At 35.9% G+C, this 23780-nt stretch overlaps 1 protein-coding gene and 1 long non-coding RNA gene across 2 annotated transcripts; one reads left to right on the forward strand and one right to left on the reverse strand.

The window, feature by feature from the left end:
• Nucleotides 1–13590: 13590 nt before the first annotated feature.
• Nucleotides 13591–15317, reverse strand: LOC128921644 (uncharacterized). Its single transcript, XM_054229792.1, has 3 exons — nt 15277–15317; nt 14278–15229; nt 13591–13935 (listed from the first exon to the last, which is right to left on the reverse strand). Exons 1-3 carry the CDS (start codon nt 15315–15317, stop codon nt 13591–13593), a joined length of 1338 nt encoding a protein of 445 aa, XP_054085767.1.
• A 4418-nt stretch (nt 15318–19735) lies between these two features.
• Nucleotides 19736–22847, forward strand: LOC128921515 (uncharacterized). Its single transcript, XR_008470953.1, has 3 exons — nt 19736–20110; nt 20182–22588; nt 22646–22847. It is a non-coding gene; the product is annotated as an uncharacterized LOC128921515 (long non-coding RNA).
• The last annotated feature ends 933 nt before the right edge of the window (nt 22848–23780 follow it).

The following is a 23780-nucleotide window of genomic DNA, read 5'->3' on the forward strand; positions in this document are numbered from 1 at the left end:
TCTAAAATGCTTAGAACAATAACGGGTTCACCATGGTACATGCGTAATGAAAATATCCATAAGGATCTTGATATTCCTATGGTAAAGAAGGAAATAGAGGACAGCAGAAAGAAATATATTTCTAAACTTCGTGAACATCCAAACCCATTGGCAAATGCCTTGGTACATTCCAATCAAACTCGTTTAGAAAGAAGAGATCTATCTGCCTACTAAAGAGCAACGTTCTGCCAAAAAGCTCAAACACATTCTTGAGCTTACTTAGTTGTAAATAGATTTAAGATTTTAATTCTTATTGTTAGGCTTTAAACAAAGCAGATTCAATAAATAAAGAAATATTGAAAAAAAAAGTAAGGAAGGGCTAAGTTAGGTTGTGACCGAACATTTTGTACTCTCGCAATTTATTTATTTTATTTTATTAATATTATATAATACTCAATTTGACCCACATATTCGTCATATATATGGTATAAAGGTATATAAAGAGGACATCCTTTCAGCATTTAGAAAGGAACTCGGCTTATTCAAATTTAAATTTAATATGGGCCTATATATGTTGATAATTTTGCCAGCTACAAAAATTAAATTTGGTACATAGAATCATGAGAAGCAGAATTTGAATTTTTTGGGAACTTTTGACAGTATATATAGAGTGCATTGATATATCTGAAGACTGCTGATAATAGCTGTTTTCAAACCTACGAAGCCACTACGCAAGCCACAATCAATATGATATCTTTTATAAAATCTTCAAATTTAATTCACACACAATATATCGAAATAAAAAAGAGTACTTCCACATAAAAAATACCAATGTATGCCTAGGGTATAAGTTAAAAGCAAGGTAACATTTAAAAATTATTCACCACGTGTTAAGGTTCTCAATATTAATGAATAATTAACCCCCTCAGTGGTGTGAAGTTTGATAGCATGAGCGAGTTGGTATTGTAGATAGGAGAAACCGGACCACTGGCACTGGCACGCCCACTAAATGGCGAGCCGTAAACTTCAGCAGATGGATATACTGGACATACCGTCATACGGTTCCGGCAATGCGACAACTTTCTTGATATGACCGATAAGTAACCATAAATTAATTTGCGCTAGATACAATGTGTATTACATATAACTATACAATTGGTATAATGATTTCGACTAACATTAATTCGATTTATGATATGTCTGCAGGTAGCTTCCGAACAAATGTTTATCTTTGACAATGGAACGTCTTCCTGATTTATTGAACTACTCAATAAGATATCATTCTGTTTGCCTCAAAACAAAAGTTTTAGATAATATCACTTTGCCGCAGTTATTTTTATGAAACAATTAATTATTCAGCCAAATGTATTTTTTCCGTTAAAATAAAATCCTCAACCATTCGTAGCTTTGCGACCATAATCAATTCAAAAAACTTCGGACGTAAAATTTAATCAAATAATAAGCGGATTTGATTGTTTATCCCTGGACGGATATACTTATTTTACACACACTAAGAAACACAGGCGGTGCGTCGTGGATTCGACGAATGTATAACCGTCAAGGGTTAAAGATGTTCACTGCTAAGCTTACTGAATAATAAGATGCAATCATGGCTTTGCGAAAGTAAAAGAAAGGAAAGTTAGTAGAAGTTTGCAACTACACATAACTCAGTATTTTCCTTGCTTGTGATACCTGCCCATTTACTCTAAAGTGCCAGTTTAAATTTTACATTACTGTTAGGTGAGTGAAACCATTGAATTCTGTGCCTATGAATGAAACTCAAACTCTGAGAATTCTTGCACGAACAAAGTTAAGTGGTAATCCACTTGGATTACCTGCATTCGTGAAGTGCTCACATTGTGGTGTCAGCAGGCCATAAGAATTGGCTTAACAAATTAATTTTGATTGTGCAATAAAGTGGATGTGGTGGAGATGCATTCTCCACTTATAGCCTTTTCTTTTCTAAAAAAATGTAACATTTATTTTGCCTGATACTCGGATTTAAAATTGTGAGTGAAAGTTGACCAGGATAACACGAAGATATATTTTGTAATATAAAGAGGTGGCATTTTCATCGAGAAAAGAAAACGCGAGTTATTCTCTTCCAGAAATATTCAGCGGAACAATTGCTTATATTCATTACGTAAGCAATGAGACAAAAAAATTCCAAAACTGAGTCGCACAACCTTAAGCATCCACACTAAATTTCCATTCAATCTACTTCCTTTGTTTTCATTCAGAGTAAAAATAGTTCTCTCCGTGTGCTAATTCTACAAACTTTTGTAGACTCTGATAATTAAATTGACATAAAATGTGTTTTAGTTTTGTGAAATCCAAAATCGTAAACTCCAAGCACCAAAAAACTCCAAGGCGTGTTTTGCTTTAAAACCATCTGTGTGTTGCGGTTACTGAAAAACTTTGTGCGCATTAATGTTCGGCAAAAATTTAGTGCGCAAACACAGTAAACTAAATAAAGTATTAAGTAATTTACTGCTAAGAAAGACTGGGTCTTTTTGAAGATGTTTCTTAATTATCTTCTTCCTTATTGAGTTATTCTACATTCACTGCTTAAGATACATTTTTATGCCTCGCCTATTCCTTACTGCAAAATAGTTTGTGTTACCAATTGACTAGCTAGATATTATTTTATCTATCTTTATACCCTGAACAGGGTGTATTCAGTTTGTCACGAAGTTTGTAACACCCAGAAGGAAGCGTCGGAAGCCCTATAAAGTATATACAATCTAAATGATCAGTATGTTGAACTAAGTCGATTTAGCCATGTCCGTCTGTCTGTATATATACGAACTAGTCCTTCAGTTTAAATAGAAATAATTTAATCTCCGAAAAAATTGTTCAGATCGGTTCACTATAGCATATAGCTGCCATACCAACCGAACGATCAGAATCAATGGCTTGTATGGAAAGTTTCGCATTTGACGTGGTATCTTCACGAAATTTAACATGGATTACATGATATGGATCTTTTTTCTTTATTAAATAACTAACGGCTAAAAAGAATTAGTAAAATGTTTTTTTTTTACTTACTTTTTCTTACGTCTTAAGATTTGCTTAAACACATAGTTACTAAAAGAAATGCACCTGTGAAGGGTATATTAGCTTCGGTATGTTTCTTAAACTCTCATAATTTCCTATAGACTCTCACATTCTCACTGCGTTATTATAATAACTATATAGAACTATAGTTCTCTGATATGTTTTACTAGTAATATAGGAGCATGGCTTACGTTAAACTTATATGTATATTAAGCACAATCATAAGCTGGTATTGTACTAGCTCTGTTGCTGTTATCAAAGCATAATATATAAAATCGGGTAGCAGAAAAGAATTTTTTTAAGTTTCCTTGTGTTTGACTTCGTTTGTTTAAACAGAACATCATCGATTTATAATCATGGAATATTATGAATTCTAAATGTTGAAATTTCGGCTAAGCTAAGACAAGGTAAAGGGTAAGAGCTTGATAACTTTTTTTAAAAAAAAAAACGCATAAAATTTGCAAAATCTCATCGGTTCTTTATTTGAAACGTTAGATTGGTTCATGACATTTACTTTTTGAAGATAATTTCATTTAAATGTTGACCGCGGCTGCGTCTTAGGTGGTCCATTCGGAAAGTCCAATTTTGGGCAACTTTTTCGAGCATTTCGGCCGGAATAGCCCGAATTTCTTCGGAAATGTTGTCTTCCAAAGCTGGAATAGTTGCTGGCTTATTTCTGTAGACTTTAGACTTGACGTAGCCCCACAAAAAATAGTCTAAAGGCGTTAAATCGCATGATCTTGGTGGCCAACTTACGGGTCCATTTCTTGAGATGAATTGTTCTCCGAAGTTTTCCCTCAAAATGGCCATAGAATCGCGAGCTGTGTGGCATGTAGCGCCATCTTGTTGAAACCACATGTCAACCAAGTTCAGTTCTTCCATTTTTGGCAACAAAAAGTTTGTTAGCATCGAACGATAGCGATCGCCATTCACCGTAACGTTGCGTCCAACAGCATCTTTGAAAAAATACGGTCCAATGATTCCACCAGCGTACAAACCACACCAAACAGTGCATTTTTCGGGATGCATGGGCAGTTCTTGAACGGCTTCTGGTTGCTCTTCACCCCAAATGCGGCAATTTTGCTTATTTACGTAGCCATTCAACCAGAAATGAGCCTCATCGCTGAACAAAATTTGTCGATAAAAAAGCGGATTTTCTGCCAACTTTTCTAGGGCCCATTCACTGAAAATTCGACGTTGTGGCAGATCGTTCGGCTTCAGTTCTTGCACGAGCTGTATTTTATACGGTTTTACACCAAGATCTTTGCGTAAAATCTTCCATGTGGTCGAATAACACAAACCCAATTGCTGCGAACGGCGACGAATCGACATTTCACGGTCTTCAGCCACACTCTCAGAAACAGACGCAATATTCTCTTCTGTACGCACTGTACGCATTCGTGTGGTTGGTTTAATGTCCAATAAAGTAAACTGAGTGCGAAACTTGGTCACAATCGCATTAATTGTTTGCTCACTTGGTCGATTATGTAGACCATAAATCGGACGTAAAGCGCGAAACACATTTTGAACCGAACACTGATTTTGGTAATAAAATTCAATGATTTGCAAGCGTTGCTCGTTAGTAAGTCTATTCATGATGAAATGTCAAAGCATACTGAGCATCTTTCTCTTTGACACCATGTCTGAAATCCCACGTGATCTGTCAAATACTAATGCATGAAAATCCTAACCTCAAAAAAATCACCCGTTATAACATGATCGACAGTAATCAATAAAATCACTTAATCTTTTTATCTTAGTCATCTGTTAAAATATTGCGCTATTCGCGAGGAACTACATAATAATATTCGCCAACTGTACAAGATTGCAATTCCTTTGGCTACACAAAATTAATCGTTGAAGAAGAACAATAAAACATTTAAGGAAGCCGTTATGATGTCAATTATGTTAATGTGACTTCTTACTTCATAGTAAATCCCCTGATTTCTAATTAAATGGGTTCAATCTTAATCAGAATGCCATCGATTATACTCGGAATTCCATAATGAACTAAGTTATAAGAGTAAATCTACTCAAGTTTATTTTACGTGTGCAACCAATATTTTAGCAACGCACAACTGCGAATATACAAATATGTACACTTATATGGATGGATATAAATTTAATTAACGCGTTCTATTCTTTTGCCGCAAAGGTAATAAATAATTAATGTCGAGAAAACACTAAAATGTGTTTGTAAGTTGGTTGGTTTGTAAGTCCGCATAGAATTCAAAAGGAGAAAGAAATGAAAAAGAATTAGGCTAACATGTTTGGCTCAAAAGCTGCCAAAAGCGATTTCACACTATAGGCAGCTGTTTGTATAAATGCGTTTCAATTATATTCAGTCTTATTGTAATCTTCATGTGAAACGATATTCCGAATGAAAAAACTCACACATTTCTGTTCTTTGTATGATGATTTTTTTATTTCCACACGAAAGAAAATTGCGTATCATGAATTTCGTGTGAATGAAAACTTATATTCGAATTTCGGTATTGTGTCACAAATATTTATACTCTCGCAACAAAGTTGCTAAAGAGAGTATTATAGTTTTGTTCACATAACGGTTGTTGGTAACACCCAAAACTAAACGAGTTAGATATAGGGTTATATATACCAAAATGATCAGGGTGAAGAGTCCGAATGTCAATCTGTCCGTCCGTCCGTCTGTGCAAGCTGTAACTTGAGTAAAAATTAAGATAACTTGATGAAACTTGGCACACTTATTTCTTGGCACCATAGGAAGGTTGCTTACGAAAATGAGCAAAATCGGATCACTGCCACGCCCTCAAAATGGCGAAAACCGAAAACTCATAAAGTGCCATAACTAAGCCATAAATAAAGCTATGGAAATAAAATTTGGCATGCAGGATCGCCTACAAATAGGTTTTTTGTTCATATCTCGCACAACCAATAGAGCTATATAAACCAAACTTTCTGCAGTCGTTTTTTTTTAACCACTTCTCAATACAGTCCAAAAGAAATGAAACAAATCGGATAATAACCACGCCCACCTCCCATACAAAGGTTAGGTTGAAAATTACTAAAGGTGTGTTAACTCACTTACGAAGAACGTCAGAAACACTAAATTTCACATAAGAAATAGCAGAAGGAAGCTTCACTCAGATTTTTTTACAAAATGAAAAATGGGCGTGGCATCGCCCACTTATGGGTCAAAACCCATATATCAGGAACTAGTCGACCGATTTCAATGAAACTTGGTTTGTAATAGTTTCCTTACATCCCAATGATATGTTGTGAAAATAGGCCAAATCGCTTCACAACCACGCCTACTTCCTATATACCAGAACTTTGAAGACGATCTGAATCGTTTACTTTACAATATATAAAGTAAGCACTTGTGAAGATATCGGTGCAGAACTTTGCACAAATATTATGTTTATAGTGTGGCAGCCCCATTCTAAAAATCGCCGAAATCGGACCATAGGTTTTTAAGGCCCCATATATCGAACACGAGGACCTCGTTGCTTCTAACTTAATATTATGGTTTCCAACTTTCAATGGACTTTATACAATTTATATGACGAATATGTGGGTCAAATTGTGTATTATATAATATTAATTAAGTTAAATAAATAAATTGCGAGAGTATAAAATGTTCAGTTACACCCGAACTTAGCCCTTCCTTACTTGTTTTCTTTTGAATTTTTGATTATTATAAATGAAGACTCCGTTTATAAAGCCAATTACGCGACTGTTTTAGCATAAAAGCATATGCTCCACATAGCTTTTTATCCACATAAAAATGTTCAGTGCTGGCCCAACTTGCATTCTCCACCAGGGAAAGGATGTAATAGTATATTTGTAGGGATAATTTAATAAAATAACTTGAACGGGCGCACATTGGATAACAGCTTAACAATCTCGTTTTATTCTGCAATCGATGATATCCAGAGAATCATGTTCCTATTCCAAAATGCATGCACTTTCTCCTTATTTTCTATGTAAAAGCTGTTTACTATATTTTCCACCAAAAACTGCAACTGTGTTTTGTTAATATACCATAGGTTAAGTTTAATGGCTGTTCCTCCCAAGAGGAGGAATAGACTTAATCGGACCACTGCCACGCTCACAAAATGGCGAAAACCGAAAACACATAAAGTGTTATAACTAAGCCATAAATAAAGCTATATAACTAAAATTTGGAACAAATAGGTTATTTGTATATATCTCGCAAACTAATAAAGTCATTAAAACCAAACTTTCTGCAGTCAGTTCTCTTACGTACCCCACCACACACCATGAAAATAGTTGAAATCGGATAATAACCATGCCCACCTCCCATACAAAGTTTAGGTTGAAAATTACTAAAAGTGGGTTAACTCACTAACGAAAACGTCAGTAACACTAAATTTCACAGAAATAATAGCAGAAGGAAGCTGCACTGAGATTTCAAAAACCATATCTCAGGATCTAATCGACAGATTTTAATGAAATTCGGTATATAAAATTTTCTTGACACCCTGATGACACGTGTGGAAAATGGAAATCGGTTCACAACTACGACAACTTCCCATATAACTCATTTTCGAATTCCATATGATTCCTTCACTTTATAATATATACATAAGGAAACAATGAAGATAGCGAAATAAAACTTTACACAAATACTGTATACGATCTGTGGCATCACTTGTGAAAAAATTGTCGAAATCGGACTATAACTTTTCAAAGCCCCGAATATCAAATTCAGTGCCCCATGGTAATTTTTCATCGAAAATTTCGGTAAATCTCTCAGGTTTCTTAATTTAATTTAGAGGAAAGATTTTTAGCTATCATATACCTAATTATAGGATTTTCAAATTGGTTCAAATGGTGTGTTATCTTAATAAAAATATATCAATAAATTGCGAGAGTATAAAATGTTCTATTGAACCCGTTCTTAGCCTTTCCTTACTTGTTTACTTCTAAATTCGCCAATTCGAAAGATGTTCAAAAAAGTGAGATCACAGAAATTTTAGTCTCTATCTCGCATAGGCGGGACATTCCATAAGGAAGTGTTGAGATAATTCCAACTCGTCTTCTTCTAGGAAACATCAGTAGCAAGCACCCGATAAAAGTTTTAATGGGTCAATGACCCCTACAACTAAGGAAGTATTACTGAAGAGCGAAGAGCGCCCTAGACATATTGCGATTTTCCTTGGATCAGAAGAACTGACCAGCGTTTTCCCAGCTCAGCTGAAGCCCAATTGTAAATTACACGTCGTGCTCCTACTTATTCGCATTTTATTGTTCTTAAGACTGACGTGCCTAGCTTTGAAAACTCATTCCTTCGTGACCAGGCTTCCAAACCAGTCTAATCGTAAAGATATATCTAGTATCGACTGAAAGTGAGGGTAGACATAATTTACCAGTCGTGAGCGTGAATCGTTATTTCACCGAAGGAATATATCCACTACTACTTTTTTAGCAGCCAGTTGTGCTTTAAAACACTAACATAGTTGTGAAGCGTTTTGAAGCCTCCACCAAAAAAGGATCCCGCCGAATATTAATTTAACTTTGGGTTCATATAGCCGAAGAACTTCTTAATATACGTAAACCTTAGTTCATATTAAAAAAGTTTTTATTATTAATTAAATTGTTAATATTGATACTTGTTCCCAACAATTTACTTTGTGAACAAATTTTGCTGTTTCACATGAACAAAATTACATTTACAATAGGGAAAATTTTCGAAGATGTGAGATTTGAAATACATGATACGAAAAACAAAAATGTTTATATGAGTTTACCATAAGGCTGAATATGAATTATAGTATGCTAGTATTTGGCTATATTAAATTAATATTCGGTATGATCCCTGTGTGCTGGATGGCGCTTGAGAAGTCTTCAAGACTATTTTAGCGTTTTTAAAGTTTAAAGTGCAAGTGCAAGTGGCTACTAAAAAATACTAGTGGATCTACTGCTTTGAAGAGTAGCGTGCTTCAGATTAATGACAATTCAGGAAATTGTAGGACTACACATTACAGTCTTATCGACCGGATTATGGAAACAAGTAGGAGCACCACCTATCCTATTGTGATTTTCTACTGGACAGTTGGGCTTTAGCTGAGCTCCACAAGCGCTGGTCAGGAAGCTTGCTAGAAGGAAAATCTCGACATCGTCATCTTGGGAGCTCTTTGCCCTCAATAATATATATATATTTTATTTTGTTGAAAGAAGCTCCATTAAAAATTGGAACCGGTGCAGAAGTTGCCGGGAAGAAGATGAGGTAAAATCATCTCAACACTTCCATATGGAATGACCATTTGTGCTTTTATAATAAAACAGTCGCGTAATTGGCTTTATAAACGGTATCTTAATTTTTAGCCCCAATACGAATCATGAAAAAACCAAAACAAGAACATTTGCGACAGAATGTCGAAATTCGAATGTAAGTTTTCATTCACACGAATTCGCGTGGAAACAAAAATTCATGGGAATGTTTTATTCATATGAAGTTTACAATAAGGCTGATTATTAACATAATAAAAATTTAATTTTGACTTTATTTGATTGGTATACATATACAATGTGTTTTTCTAAAGGAAATCTTTTAGTTTGGTAAATTAAGCGAGTGATCAGTAGCAATTTAGAAATAATATTTCAACAAAGAACACATATTTAATTACATTACGCTAATAACTAAAGCAATGAATTCAGATTTATTTATATTTTTTTAAGAAGTAATACCTCTTAAGGACGGATCTAAATTATTTTAAAATTAAGTTAGATAGTAATAAACATTATGGTAATTGCACCCTATATGAACGTATGTCCTCCCTTATAGACCAATTTTATCTTTTTGGACTGGAGTTCTCGCTGAGTCTAGTAAAGTATCAGTATAAAGTTTTATTTTGATATTGATTTTTTAAATGAGAAATCGGATGGGTCTACGAAACCTACCAATGCACAGTGCTTCCGAAATTAGGCCAAAAAATAAAAAAAAAAATAACGAATTGCATCTAAAATGGCCAAACTTTTATATGGAAACCCAGTTTTTTCTGAAAATCTAACGGGACGTTATAAAAATAGAATCGAAACCATCAGCAAATGTTAATTTTCAAAGCGCAGCGAATACTTCACAAATAAAGGGGCAATTCAAAGTGGTCTGCCGAATATTTACATTCCTGAATTTTAATAATTTTAAATGGATTTTAAAGTGAAAGGTATATATTTTATGTTCTAAAATGAATATTTTTTTCAAATCAATGCTTTTCTTTGCCTTGTTTTTTGTAGATTTTGTACGCGTCTTTATTATGTTTAGTTAAAGTTTTAGCTGTATTCCCCCTCAAATTTTCCTTGTAAAGTGCTATAACTAAGCCATAAATAGGGTTAAGAAAAAAAAAATTTGGTACAAATGATTATATTAGAGAGATGCATATTTGATTAAAACTTTTTTAGGAAAGTGGGCGTAGCCGCGCTCATTTATATTTTTTGTACATAAACTTTTAAAGCTATATCAAACAAATTTTCTGGAGACATTACCTTTAGGCACTTGATTATACAGCTTGATATATACAAATCGGATTAGAACTGCGCCCACCTCCCATTCAAATGTTATGTTGAAAACTATTAAATGTGCTTTAATTCAGTAAGGAAAAACACCAGAAACTTATTGAAAATATGGTACAGAAAAGTTGCATTAAGCTGGGTATGAAAGTTGGACAATGGGCGTGGCGACGCTTACTTATAGGTTAAAAACCATATCTCAACAACTATTAGACCAATTCTATCGAAATTCGGTCAATAACATTTTTTTGGCATCCTATTACTACGGCTTGAAAATAGACGTAATCGGTTTACAACCTTTACACCACAATTTTGAAGTTCATCTGAAACAAATACTGCATTTAGAGTGTGGCACCTTCTTCTAATTGACTGGCGTAAACACCGGCGCGGTTATACCGCGGTTATAGCCGAGTCCAAAACAGCGCGCCACGTATCCCTCCTTCTGGCAGTTTGGCGCCAATTGGTTATACCAAGTGAAGCCAGGTTCCTCTCCACCTGGTCCTTCCATCGGAGTGGAGGTCTCTCTCTTCCTCGGCTTCCACCAGCAGGCACTGCATCGAATACTTTCAGAGCTGGAGCACTTTCATCCATTCGAACAACATGACCTAGCCAGCGTAGCCGCTGTTTTTTTATTCGCTGGACTATGTCTATGTCGTAGAATAACACATACAGCTCATCGTTCCATCGTCTGCGGTATTCGCCGTTGCCAATGTTTAAGGGACCATAGATCTTCCGCAAAACCTTTCTCTCGAAAACTCCTAGTGCCGTCTCATCGGATATTGACATCGTCCACGCTTCTGCACCGTAAAGTAGGACGGGAATGATGAGAGACTTGTAGAGTTTGGTTTTTGTTCGTCGAGAGAGGACTTTACTTTTCAATTGCCTACTTAGTCCATAGTAGCACCTGTTGGCAAGAGTGATTCTGCGTTGGATTTCCAGGCTGACAATGTTATTGCTATTAATGCTGGTTCCCAGGTAGACGAAATTATCTACAACTTTATTTTTTCTGGCATCTTCCTCCAAAATAATGCAGTTTCATCCGCATTATAAACAGATATTTTCAGAAATTTTATTCCATATCCTGAACGAAAATTGTTAAGCCAACCGTTACTAGCCATAAATTCAACGTTTGGTCAATAACTTTCAACACAGATTAGTTTAGCCTTTTCTTTCAAGATATCGGATGAAATTGGTACATTGTTTTGCCGTTTTATTATAAACCAATTGTACAGGTGTTCTTCCATCATTCTGCTGATCGCATAGTTTTGTGTTTACCGAGGACGCTTTCTGTCCGAGCAATGTAACTGGGAAAAAACCAACAAATTTCACAAACTTCTTCAAAATGTCCTAATAGTCTCACATATCGAACTTCAACCCATGCAACTTTATGTCGAAAATTGTAGATTTGCCAACATTGTACTCATTTGCAAGCTTTTTAATATTTTCAGGATTTCCTTTGCTTGGTCATTTGTTAGAAAATTATGTTTTTTCTTTGTTAGTAGTGGCATTATTGATGCACATTTGAATCACAATTTAAGAATACAACAAGTAAACCCACTTGAAAATCACAAATTAGCACAATTTTGCTGAACTCTTTATTTCACTTTTGACTCGTTCGAGACGGTTAGTTGGCACATGATGCCTCATTTGTAAGAAAATCCTCTGTTTACTTACATATGAAGGCATGCATTCAAATCTAAAACGGAAAATTCTCGAAACTAAGAGACGAAAAGAAAAGATAATAAAAAGTGTCCCAATTAATGAAGTAAACCAAAAAGCAGAGTGTCCGGAATACAGACACAATGGAAAGCAATACAGTGCCCGGATTACCGCGTTGCCCGGATTAGAGAGTGTCCGAATTATCGAGATTGTACTGTATTCATCAATATCTGAATATCGATCCAAAATCGTTCCATACCCTTGAGCCTTGAATCAATTACACTTAGCAAAATGATTTATTTTGCATTTCATATTTTTGTTCTGAGTTAAAAAAGCAACACTCCGCAGAAAGCACTCATGTATCACAGGGAATTTTATAAGCGCATACATACATACACACATTATCTAACATTGCATTGATTGCTGCTGTGTTATCAATGCATAAGTTATTGAACTCAAAATTTGAATTGTTGAAAAATCTAAAAAAAAGACATTTCAATCTCATTAGGAAAGAGTTTGTGTTGCAGTAAAAAATATATTTTTTTTTCACAGCAGTGCCACACTTACAAATCACACAAACTATTAACTTATATATCTGTATTTCTTATCAAGAACTACAACGTAAGAGTCAGGGAACTGCATGAGTGTCTAATTTCATCACTCAGAGTAAACTTGCTTGAAATGAGATGGCGGTCTCCACTTACACTCATAGACAGCTACTGAGCCACTGATACTACCTCAGCGACCTGTGTGATTCCGCGGCTCGCGCAGTCGGCTGGGTTGTATTCTGATCGAATGTGGCGCCACGCGCTCACATCCGATTTTGCTTGTATGTAAGCTATGCGATTCGCTACATACTGTTTCAATGAAGACGGTTGTCGTCGAATCCAATGGAGGACAATCGTGGAGTCGCTCCATAACGTGTAAGCAGTGTCTTCTAACTGCAAAGCACGACGTATGTTATTCATGGTTGTAACCAATAGCTGGGCTGCAGAAAGCTCTAGACGAGGGATCGTCATTTCTTTCAGTGGGGCAACTCTCGTTTTCGCCGCGACTAGTGCTGTATTGGATTCTCCGTCAGGACTGGTATTTCTCAAGTAAATAACTGCCGCGTAAGCTTTGGTACTTGCATCGCAAAATCCATGCAACGTCGTTACAGATGGTTGTAACCAATAGCTGGGCTGCAGAAAGCTCTAGACGAGGGATCGTCATTTCTTTCAGTGGGGCAACTCTCGTTTTCGCCGCGACTAGTGCTGTATTGGATTCTCCGTCAGGACTGGTATTTCTCAAGTAAATAACTGCCGCGTAAGCTTTGGTACTTGCATCGCAAAATCCATGCAACGTCGTTACAGAGTTCTCCCGGATTCCTAGCCATCGAGATATTTATATTATCTTCTGAGCATGTAGACTGTTCCGATATTTCATCCAAGTCTCGCAAAGTTCAAATGGTAATGGCGTATCCCAATTCAGTTTCGCCAGCCACAGATTTTGAACAAAAATCTTGGCGGTAACGACAACTGGTGCCAACATACCCAATGGATCATATAGTCTCGCTATATCACTCAAAACAATCCGTTTAGTAGGAACTGTGTCAAAGTTACATACCTTAACCTTGAAAAATAAGGTGTCTGTAATAGGATTCCAGCGTAGGCCCAATACCGTTGTGCTAGAATTGCTAAAGTTAATCTCCGAAGCTGGTGCCTTAGAGCCGCTGATTCCTTCCAGGGTCTGGACGCAGTTGGAGTTCCACTTATCTAACTCAAATTTACCTTGTTGAAGAATGGCATCTACGTCATGTGCACGGTTGATGGCCAGTTATGCCGTGTGTAAACTTTCTAAGTAATCATCTACATAAAAGCTATGAAGGATGCTGTCCCGTGCTGCGGCTCCCCGGCTGACGTCAGCGATCACTTCCCAATTGTCATAGGCACACTGTCTCAATGTCCTAATCGCATTAAAAGGCCCGCTTGCCATACCATATGTCACCGTCTTAAGTTGGTAGGTACGCAAAGGGTCCTTAGGAGACTCTCTCCAAAGGATCTGTTGCCATTTTCGATGTCTGGAATCTACCGTGACTTGTCGAAACATTTTCCTTATATCCGCTGTAAGAGCTATTGAATACCGCCGAAACCGATGCAGTATGTCAACTAAGTTGTCTTGTAGTTGTGATCCACACATTTGTGTATCGTTCAGAGATACACCGTTCGTAGTTTTAGACGAAGCGTTAAACACTACTCTGAATTTGGTCATAACAGCATGGTGAGGGATGTAGTAACAGTTATCCAAGTCAACCTGATTACAACCTATCGCCTCCATGTGCCCCAAATTAACGTATTCCCTCATGAATTGAATGTATTTATCTCTCAATGTATAATCATTTGCCAATGTCCGTTCAAGTTTCAAAAATTGTCGAAGTGCTGCAGGATGTGAGTTTCCAAGTTGAGGAGCGTCAGCTCGAAATGGAATCTGCACAATGTAACGACCATCTGGATGTCTCGTAACTGTATTCACAAAAATTTCTTCACATGCGTCCACTTCTGGTCCAATGCTGTTGACAGGTTCTTCGATTTCCCAGAATTTCCGTAAGAGATGATCTGTAGAAGAATCATCATCGTGCAAGCCAGCAAGATATGAAAATGAAGTTGGTTCCGACACGTTCGCCGCTGCTGGACCTAGTACTACCCAACCTAGACGGGTGTGTAGTGCACACGGTTCATAATTTGAACCAACAATAACGTCGTTTAGAACAATACAAGGCCATATGTCTGCTCCAATGAGTAGCTCTACAGAACCTGGTGTAGCGAATTTAGAATCTGCCAAATGAAGACCTCGTAGATGATGATTCGTCCGAGTGTCTACAGTGGTTGCAGGAGTCATAGACGTGATTGAGTCAATGACATAAGCATTGAAATTTATTTGAAATTTCCGATCCGCATGAGACTGCATACTGACACCGACCATGCCCTTGGTCCGTGTTGTAATACTTTGGTCAATACCTTCGACTTGAAGCTCGCAAGGGATTCTATGAAGATTTAAAACGGTTACTAACGATTCACAAACGAAGCTCACCTGAGAACCCATATCGCAGAGTGCGCGACATTCTTGCACATTACCCTTAGAATCAGCAAGTAGCACTCTTGCAGTTGCTAAGAGAACGGTCCGGTCACTCTGTGCGAGAAATGACTGGACCTCGCCGGTTGGTCATTGTTGTCGAGGAAGTACTTTAGGCGCCACCATTGGTGTGTATCTGGTATGGGTACCCACGATGTCCTTCTGCTGTGACCTTCTGCATAAGAGGGTATTATGTTTCTGCTGACAATTGATGATTCTCATTACAAGACGGACAAGTTGTCATATCTGAAGATGCTGGCGAGTGAGGCATTCTTCCGCTGTTTGTTGTCAAATGCGCCTTCACGATTCTAGTTGATACGCCTTTGCTGTGAGTATTCGCAGTAACTGGCAGATTAGCTGCGCGCCGTTCCACGAACATTATTACGTCTTCCATCTTCGGGATGTCATTGGTTTGTAGACTCATTCCCCACTCTGTACGGGTAACCACTGGTAGTTTCGGTAGTAGCAATGGTACGGCTAGGGCATCCCATTGTTTCACTGGTACGTTCATCATTTCAAGCGCTCTGAATGAATTACGAACAGAGTCCACGAAGTTTATCAGCGTATCTCTAGACTCTGCTGGCTGGTACGGTAAGTCTAACATATGCTGAACATGATGCTCGGAAAGAGTACGTGGATTGTCGTAACGTTGTTTGAGCTGAGCCCAAACTTCTTCATACCCACCTGTGTATAAGCCACCTACTAACGGAACGTTTTCCGCCTTCACATATTGCCGTAATTTTCCGAGTTTATATGTGGGCTGCAAATCACTTCTGTTGTGTACAAGGGTCTCGAACATATCCTTGAACGCCAACCAATTTGCGGGTTGTCCATCGAAGCTTGGAATTGAAACAGGGTCCAACCGCATGTCTGGTGCCTGACTGTACACCTGGTTGGGAATCTCACTATACGTTGACATCTTACGCTTTAATCTGATGCAAATGTTGTTAAACGTCTCCTCCGTTGAAGCTAGGAGATCGTCGTGATCTACCATTTCACCTTCATGTGCGCTGGAGACGAGTGCAAAATGATTGTCCATGAAACGAGTGAAATGTTGGCGAGCGCTACATAAGAGCTGTTCACTTTCGACACAGTCTGGATTGTAGCTCTCCGATTGGATTTGTGTCCATATGCGCAAAATAGATGTACGCGCTGATGTACGCAAATTTAATGCCGACATATTAAAACCACAATTAACTTTAACACGACTCCTCACAGGAGGCACCAAAAATGTTTAGGATTGCACTAAACACTCAAATGAAACACGATTTAAATACCGATCACCTGAATATGCAGTTGAATAATGAACAATCAAGAAGGATGATTTATGCTTAAGCTATGCTTATATAGAAAAATGAGGTGTAAGAGAATAAACATAAGTAATAAGGTTGTTCTTGTAAACGGCGTAATGGCATGACCCAAGCAACGGTAGAATGGTGTGACATGCCAAAGCATACAGATCACCTGATAATAGGGATGCCAGATTGCGCACAGTAAAACCCAGATTAATTAAACTTAGTTCTAATATTTAACAATGCATATACACACTAACTATTGTTTTGTTGATCATTTGACCTTCAGCTGTTTCTTATAGGGTCCTTAACACATGGATGGCAGCGTCTTCGGTTGCTCGATCTGCCACTCGTTTAAATCACAAACAAAACGAGCGGGCAAAGAACAACAAAGTATTAAATGAACTCAATACTCTCGGTTGGTAAATTTTGAGAATGTAATTTACTCAAACCGCCTTTTCTGTGTTGTCTCTCAGCTTAAGTAAGGGTACCTGCAGAGTGGACGCTCAAAGCCGAGCCGAGCGCAACGCTGATGAATGCTAGAAATAAGCGTCAAAACTGTGGTCATACATTTTCATACGAAATCACACAGTTAGCGCAGAGTGGAAGTTGACCGAGGCTGAGCGTAACGCTGATCAACGCGATAAAAACAGTTTTGTAGTGGTTTTCGGCGCTGAATCGCGCTGCAACGTATTTATTCATTTCATTTTTGCAATTTTAAGTGCAAATATGTATGTAATTGATTATCTTGATATTTATACTCTCGCAACCTGTTGCACAGAGTATCATAGTTTTGTTCACATAACGGTTGTTTGTGTCACCAAGAAATATAAGAGTTAGATATGGGGTTATATATACATAAATGATCAGGATGACGAGTAGATTTGAAATCCGGATGTCTGTCCGTCCGTCTGTCCATCTGTCCGTCTGTCCGTGCAAGCGATAACTTGAGTAAAAATTAAGATATCTTAATGAAACTTGGAACACATGTTCCTTGGCACCCTGAGGAGGTTGCTTTCGAAAATGGGCAAAATCGGTCCACTGCCACGCCCACAAAATGGAGGAAACCGAAAACCTATACAGTGTCATAACTAAGCCATAAATAAAGTTATGAAAATGAAATTTGGAACATAGGATCCCATTAGAGAGGGGCACATTTGGATGTAATTTTTTTGGAAAAGTGGGCGTGACCCCGCCCCCAAATAGGTTTTTTGTGTATAACTCGCAAACCAATAAAGCTATATAAACCAAACTTTCTGCAGTCGTTTTTTTTAGCCACTTCCTAATACAGTCCAAAAATGAAAGAAATCGGATTATAACCACACCCACCTCCTATACAAAGGTTAGGTTTAAAATTACTAAAAGTGGGTTAACTCCCTAACGAAAAACGTCAGAAACACCAAATTTTACATAAGAAAAGGTAGAAGAAAGCTGCACTGAGATTTTTTTACAAAATGGAAAATGGGCGTGGCGTCGCTCACTTATGGGTCAAAAACCATATCTCAAGAACTATTCGACCGATTTCAATGTAATTCGGTACATAACACTTTCTTGAATATGGGCGAAATCGGTTCACAACTACGTCTACTTCCCATATACCCCATTTTGAATTCCATCTGATTCGTTCACTTTATAATGTATTCATAAGGAACCAATGAAGCTAGCGGAATAAAACTTTTCACAAATACTGTATTTGAGCTGTGACATCACTTGTGGAAAAATTGTCAAAATCGAACCATGACTTTTCAAGGCCCCTGATATCAAACATGAAGAACTCAGTGCCTAAGGTTAATTTTTCACCGAAAATATAGGTAAATCCCTCAGATATTTTAATGTAATTCATTCCCTCTGAATTTTTTTCTTATAACAGTTTCTCTCTGTACCTGAAATGGTAAAAATTGGGTCATAACTTCCCCCAGATCCCATATACCTAATTATAAGTAATATTAAATTAAGTGAGCGTATAGTCTTCGATACGTTGTATCTTGGTGGTGAAAACGAGTGAAATCGGTTTAGGAATTACCTCAGTCCCCATATACTATTTATGATGATGTTGGTTATTCTATTGAACTTTATACCAAATATATGGGTCGAATTGTGTTATCTTTAAAAAATTACATCAATAAATTGCGAGAGTATAAAATGTTCGGTTACACCCGAACTTAGCCCTTCCTTACTTGTTTTAATTTAAATTTGAATTAAGTTCGAAAATGTGTTTAATATAATAATAATATAATATCAATATAATAATAATATAATATCAAGAAAGTGTTATGTACCGAATTACATTGAAATCGGTCGAATAGTTCTTGAGATATGGGTTTTGACCCATAAGTGGGCGACGTCACGCCCATTTTCCATTTTGTAAAAAAATCTCAGTGCAGCTTTCTTCTGCCTTTTCTTATGTAAAATTTGGTGTTTCTGACGTTTTTCGTTAGGGAGTTAACCCACTTTTAGTAATTTTCAACCTAACCTTTGTATGGGAGGTGGGCGTGGTTATTATCCGATTTCTTTCATTTTTGGACTGTATAAGGAAATGGCTAAAAGAAACGACTGCAGAAAGTTTGGCTTATATAGCTTTATTGGTTTGCGAGTTATATACAAAAAACCTATTTGGGGGCGGGGTCACGCCCACTTTTCCAAAAAAATTACATCCAAATGTGCCCCTCCCTAATGGGATCCTATGTTCCAAATTTCATTTTCATAACTTTATTTATGGCTTAGTTATGACACTGTATAGGTTTTCGGTTTCCTCCATTTTGTGGGCGTGGCAGTGGACCGATTTTGCCCATTTTCGAAAGCAACCTCCTCAGGGTGCTAAGGAACATGTGTTCCAAGTTTCATTAAGATATCTTAATTTTTACTCAAGTTATCGCTTGCACGGACAGACGGACAGACGGACGGACAGACATCCGGATTTCAAATCTATTCGTCATCCTGATCATTTATGTATATATAACCCCATATCTAACTCTTATATTTCTTGGTGACACAAACAACCGTTATGTGAACAAAACTATGATACTCTGTGCAACAGGTTGCGAGAGTATAAAAATAAAATAAAATACAATTATATAATACATTAAAATCAAGAGTGAAATCGAATATAAATTGATTTATATGTTCAGCGCTAAACCACTCTGCGGTACCCAGAATTGATAAGCGATTAATAATGCTAAGAATATATTGTACATACATACTATATTAATAAACAAGTGTGTATGTGTTTGACCGCACTGACCCTTACTAATCTGCTATGTTATTTGATCAGCAATCGCTTTGTTGTTTGAAAGAAACATGTGTGTATAAGTGATCGAGAAAATTCAGTTTCCAAATACAGTCGTTTTAGTGACCACCTCTCTATGTACTATATTCTCTCATTAACAAAGTGTTTTAATGCACTATATATAAATAAATGCCTTTCAGTGACTAAATATAAAGAGATGTAGAGATTAAATCAGTTTTACTTTTGCGCTGCGTCTCAAGTAATTCGTGTCTAAGTAAGTATGCTCGAACAAGTAAAATACAAAAAAATATTTCAAGTTGTGTTTAAAGTTAGAATTTTTATTAGATCAGACGCCCGTGGGTGGATTTCAATTCAACCGTAGATTCCTTCATTGTGTACACCAAATTTAAAGTGGAAGTGAATTTTATTGAAAAGAACATGTACATATACGTAAGATAACAATAACTTTTAACCGCAATCGATGAACCGCTGCCGCTGCATCAGTTATTTACTCCGAACACGCATCCGTCCAAATGCTGACTTCGCATCAGCATACTGGCAATTGGGGACAAACATCAACGTGACCAGCAAATAGCATAGGCTTAATTTAGGCTTAAGGAGACGCACCCTCTAAACGATCGCACCGTGGGAGCTTTAGTAAGTACTAACCAAACGAGAGAACACCCTAGGCGCCAAGTAAGAATAAGAAGCTAAGAAAATATTGAAAGTTAAAAGTTAAACATTTTATCAATGAAAAAAGGAAACATCAAAAAATAATAAAGAAATTAAAGGGAAGTTACAAAATTAATAAGCTTAAATTTTAATTAAATAAAACGAAATTTTTTAAATAATAAAAAATACAACAAAGCAATACATACAAACGTAATAATTAACAAAAAGAAAAAAAGCATATAAATCATAAATTTTAAGAAAATGTTTAAAACATATTTTTAGGAAAAAAATTTTAGTAACATTTATCTACATTTAAAATGTTCACCCTAACCCTAACCAACATTATAACAAATACATAACAACGGGCTCGTACAGCCAATAAAAAAATAAAATCAAGCTGCGATTCACCACCTTCCGGGGGACCCTCCAGCTTATAAAAAACAAAATTCTCCCACGGAACCCTCCAGAGAATTATAAATCCTAAATAAAAATAAACATAGGCTTGTACAGCCAATAACTTAATGAAAATTCAAGAGCCGCGATTCACCACCTTCGGGAGGACCCTCCGGTTCTTTATAATTAAAGTTCAACTCTGCGATTCACCACCTAAGGGACCCTCCAGAGTAAAAGGACACATAATATAAATACATAAAAAAACAATATGTCAAACCCAAATAACCTTCGGGGGGATCCTCCAGATTATAAAAAACAAAATTCCCTGCGATTCACCACCCACGGGACCCTCCAGAGAATTATAAATCCTAAATATAAATAAACATAGGCTTGTACAGCCAATAACTTAATGAAAATTCAAGAGCCGTATTTTCATACGAAAATACGAAATAACTGCTCAAATTCCCAGAAATAATTTCCTATATCCTATACTAAAACACGAAACTATCCAAACCTTTGAAATCCGAAACGCACTTAAACCTATCTATAATAATAAAATGAGAAGATCAATTGATATATTGGGAACGGCATGGAAATATATTGCCGGATCTCCTGATCATGAAGATCTAGATATAATTACTAATAATTTAAATAATCTTAATAACAGTAACGATAAACAAGTAATCATAAACAACTTATTTGAAAAACGAATTAATAATATAACTAACATAGTAAATGAGATGTCAAAGAAAATACGAAAATTTTATAACTGAAAATCTAATAAATGTGCAAAATAAAAAAAGATTAATAAAAGAAGAATTAGTAAATATAAGATATGCCATTCAATGGGCCAAAAATAATATTGTAAATTCAGTAAAGTTAAGTAAAGAAGAGATTGAATGGACAATTAAAAATTAACATAAGAAAAAATACCGTTTAAAAATGCCGAAGAAGCATTAGAATCATCTAAAATAAATGTGTTAAGTAAAGGTACAGAACTTTTATAACAGTAGAAGAAACATTTAGAAGAATGTGACCAGTAAAAAGAATTAATAATGTTATATTTAAAACAAATTATAAATATATCTTACGGAATTAATTAAAATTATATTATCATTAAAAATGAATGTGAAAGCTACAATGATTTAACAATTTGCAAAGAAACCAATTTGATAGATATAAGTAAAGATTTATGTTTAACAATAATGATAAATAGTTTAAATTCAACATGCCAAACAACAGATGGTCATTAAGTTCCAATCAGAGAAGAAATAAAACCAGGAGTATCTTTAATAAATCAATTCAACGGTAAACTGGAAGCCGACACGATCAATGGAACACAAGTGGTAATATTCAACAATTCTACAATTAAAATCAACAACCAGTCATTTTATCATTTTGAAGTAAAAACGATCTATTAGAAGCATTAAAGGATTTACATATAAATAATGTACAGCGTATCAACTTCCATAAAAGGGCAACATTGTCCTATGGAAGTATAATAACAGCAACATTTTTCATAATCATCATACTTATTGATTTCTTTAAAAAGCGGTCCGTAGAAATCCTCTATGTTGAGAAAGAAGTAAAAGAATCAAGTAAAAGTCCAGAAGTTACAGCACCAAAAGAAAAATCTGAAACATACGTAAATATTAATGACCTAATTTTGCAGATTGGAGGATTAAAGGTAATTAAAGAGCTAAGACTTTTAGAAAATGACCGTTAACTTATTTCACATTTTCAGGCAACTCACATATGTACATCCGGACTACTCGTAAGAAACATCTTTCCTATAATTACTTGAACTTGGTAGAAGACATTTATGGCCGAAGAATAAAAATTGAATTTCGATTGTATACAATATTGTTCTATAATATGATGTACGAATAAACTCACACCACTTTTCTTGCCACAGTTATAAAATATAAAATTTGTCCGTTGTTCTTATTGTTGTTGATGTCACCTGTCGGTAAGTTCTACAATTTCGAACATCATTATGAAACACAACTATAAATAACATTTTCAACATTCGTTTACTTTACAATATACATGAGAATTAAGCACCAATGAAGATATCCAAAAGAACCTTGCGCAAACAACGAGTACATATGTCTTCAACTTCAGAAAATCATATTTTTACGGTTTTATAAAACCTAAAAATTACATAAATAGACAAATGTGTGAAACATGACTCCTTTGTACACCCGCAAATTTATTCTAGATAAATATCGATAACTGATTCTATACTTTCATGTCATTAACATGCAAATTAAATTTATGTGGTCTACCTATCCCTCTATTTAAATAAAATTGTAATTGATTTTCGTATTTACCCATTCTTTTACACAATTAGCTTATTTATTATAATGACTATTGATTTCATTTGAGTTTTATAGGGTTTTGAACTTTGAATGTACTAATGATGTAAATATTGTACATATTGTAAATATAAATAATATAATAACGTCCGTCCGTCCGTCCGCCAAGCGATAACTTGAGTAAAAATTAAGATATATTGATGAAACTTTGTACACAAGTTACTTAGCACCCTGAGAACTTTCACTGCCACACACCGACATGAAATATTGTTAATAAAGTCAGCACGTTTACAAGAGACTCGTATTAAACTCGTAAAATTATGCTATATATCAACGATAATTGAAATTTCGCGAGACTTGTAAAACATATTCACCAATTTCTTGTGATAGAATGTGATGACAAAAGACGTGTTTTAAATTAAGTGTTTAAGTGTAAACTTTACACTGAATTTAGTTTTCATATTGTTATACATTGTCGAATTGACATCATCATTTCAAGTGGAAATCCTTATTGGTTTCTTTACTGATCCTGATGACGTTTTTACATTAATATAAAATAAG

The sequence above is a fragment of the Zeugodacus cucurbitae genome, chromosome 4 (genome assembly GCF_028554725.1).
Source record: "Zeugodacus cucurbitae isolate PBARC_wt_2022May chromosome 4, idZeuCucr1.2, whole genome shotgun sequence".
NCBI classification, from domain to species: Eukaryota; Metazoa; Arthropoda; class Insecta; order Diptera; family Tephritidae; genus Zeugodacus; species Zeugodacus cucurbitae.

Bases quoted from the DNA above. Each gene is read 5' to 3' on its own strand.
- LOC128921644 (XM_054229792.1), bottom strand. From the start codon at position 15,317: ATGTGCAAGAATGTCGCGCACTCTGCGATATGGGTTCTCAG. The intron at 15,230-15,276 runs GTGAGCTTCGTT...AAATCTTCATAG, and splicing joins TCTGCGATATGGGTTCTCAG to AATCCCTTGCGAGCTTCAAG. The intron at 13,936-14,277 runs GTAGATTCCAGA...AACTGCGTCCAG, and splicing joins AAATGTTTCGACAAGTCACG to ACCCTGGAAGGAATCAGCGG.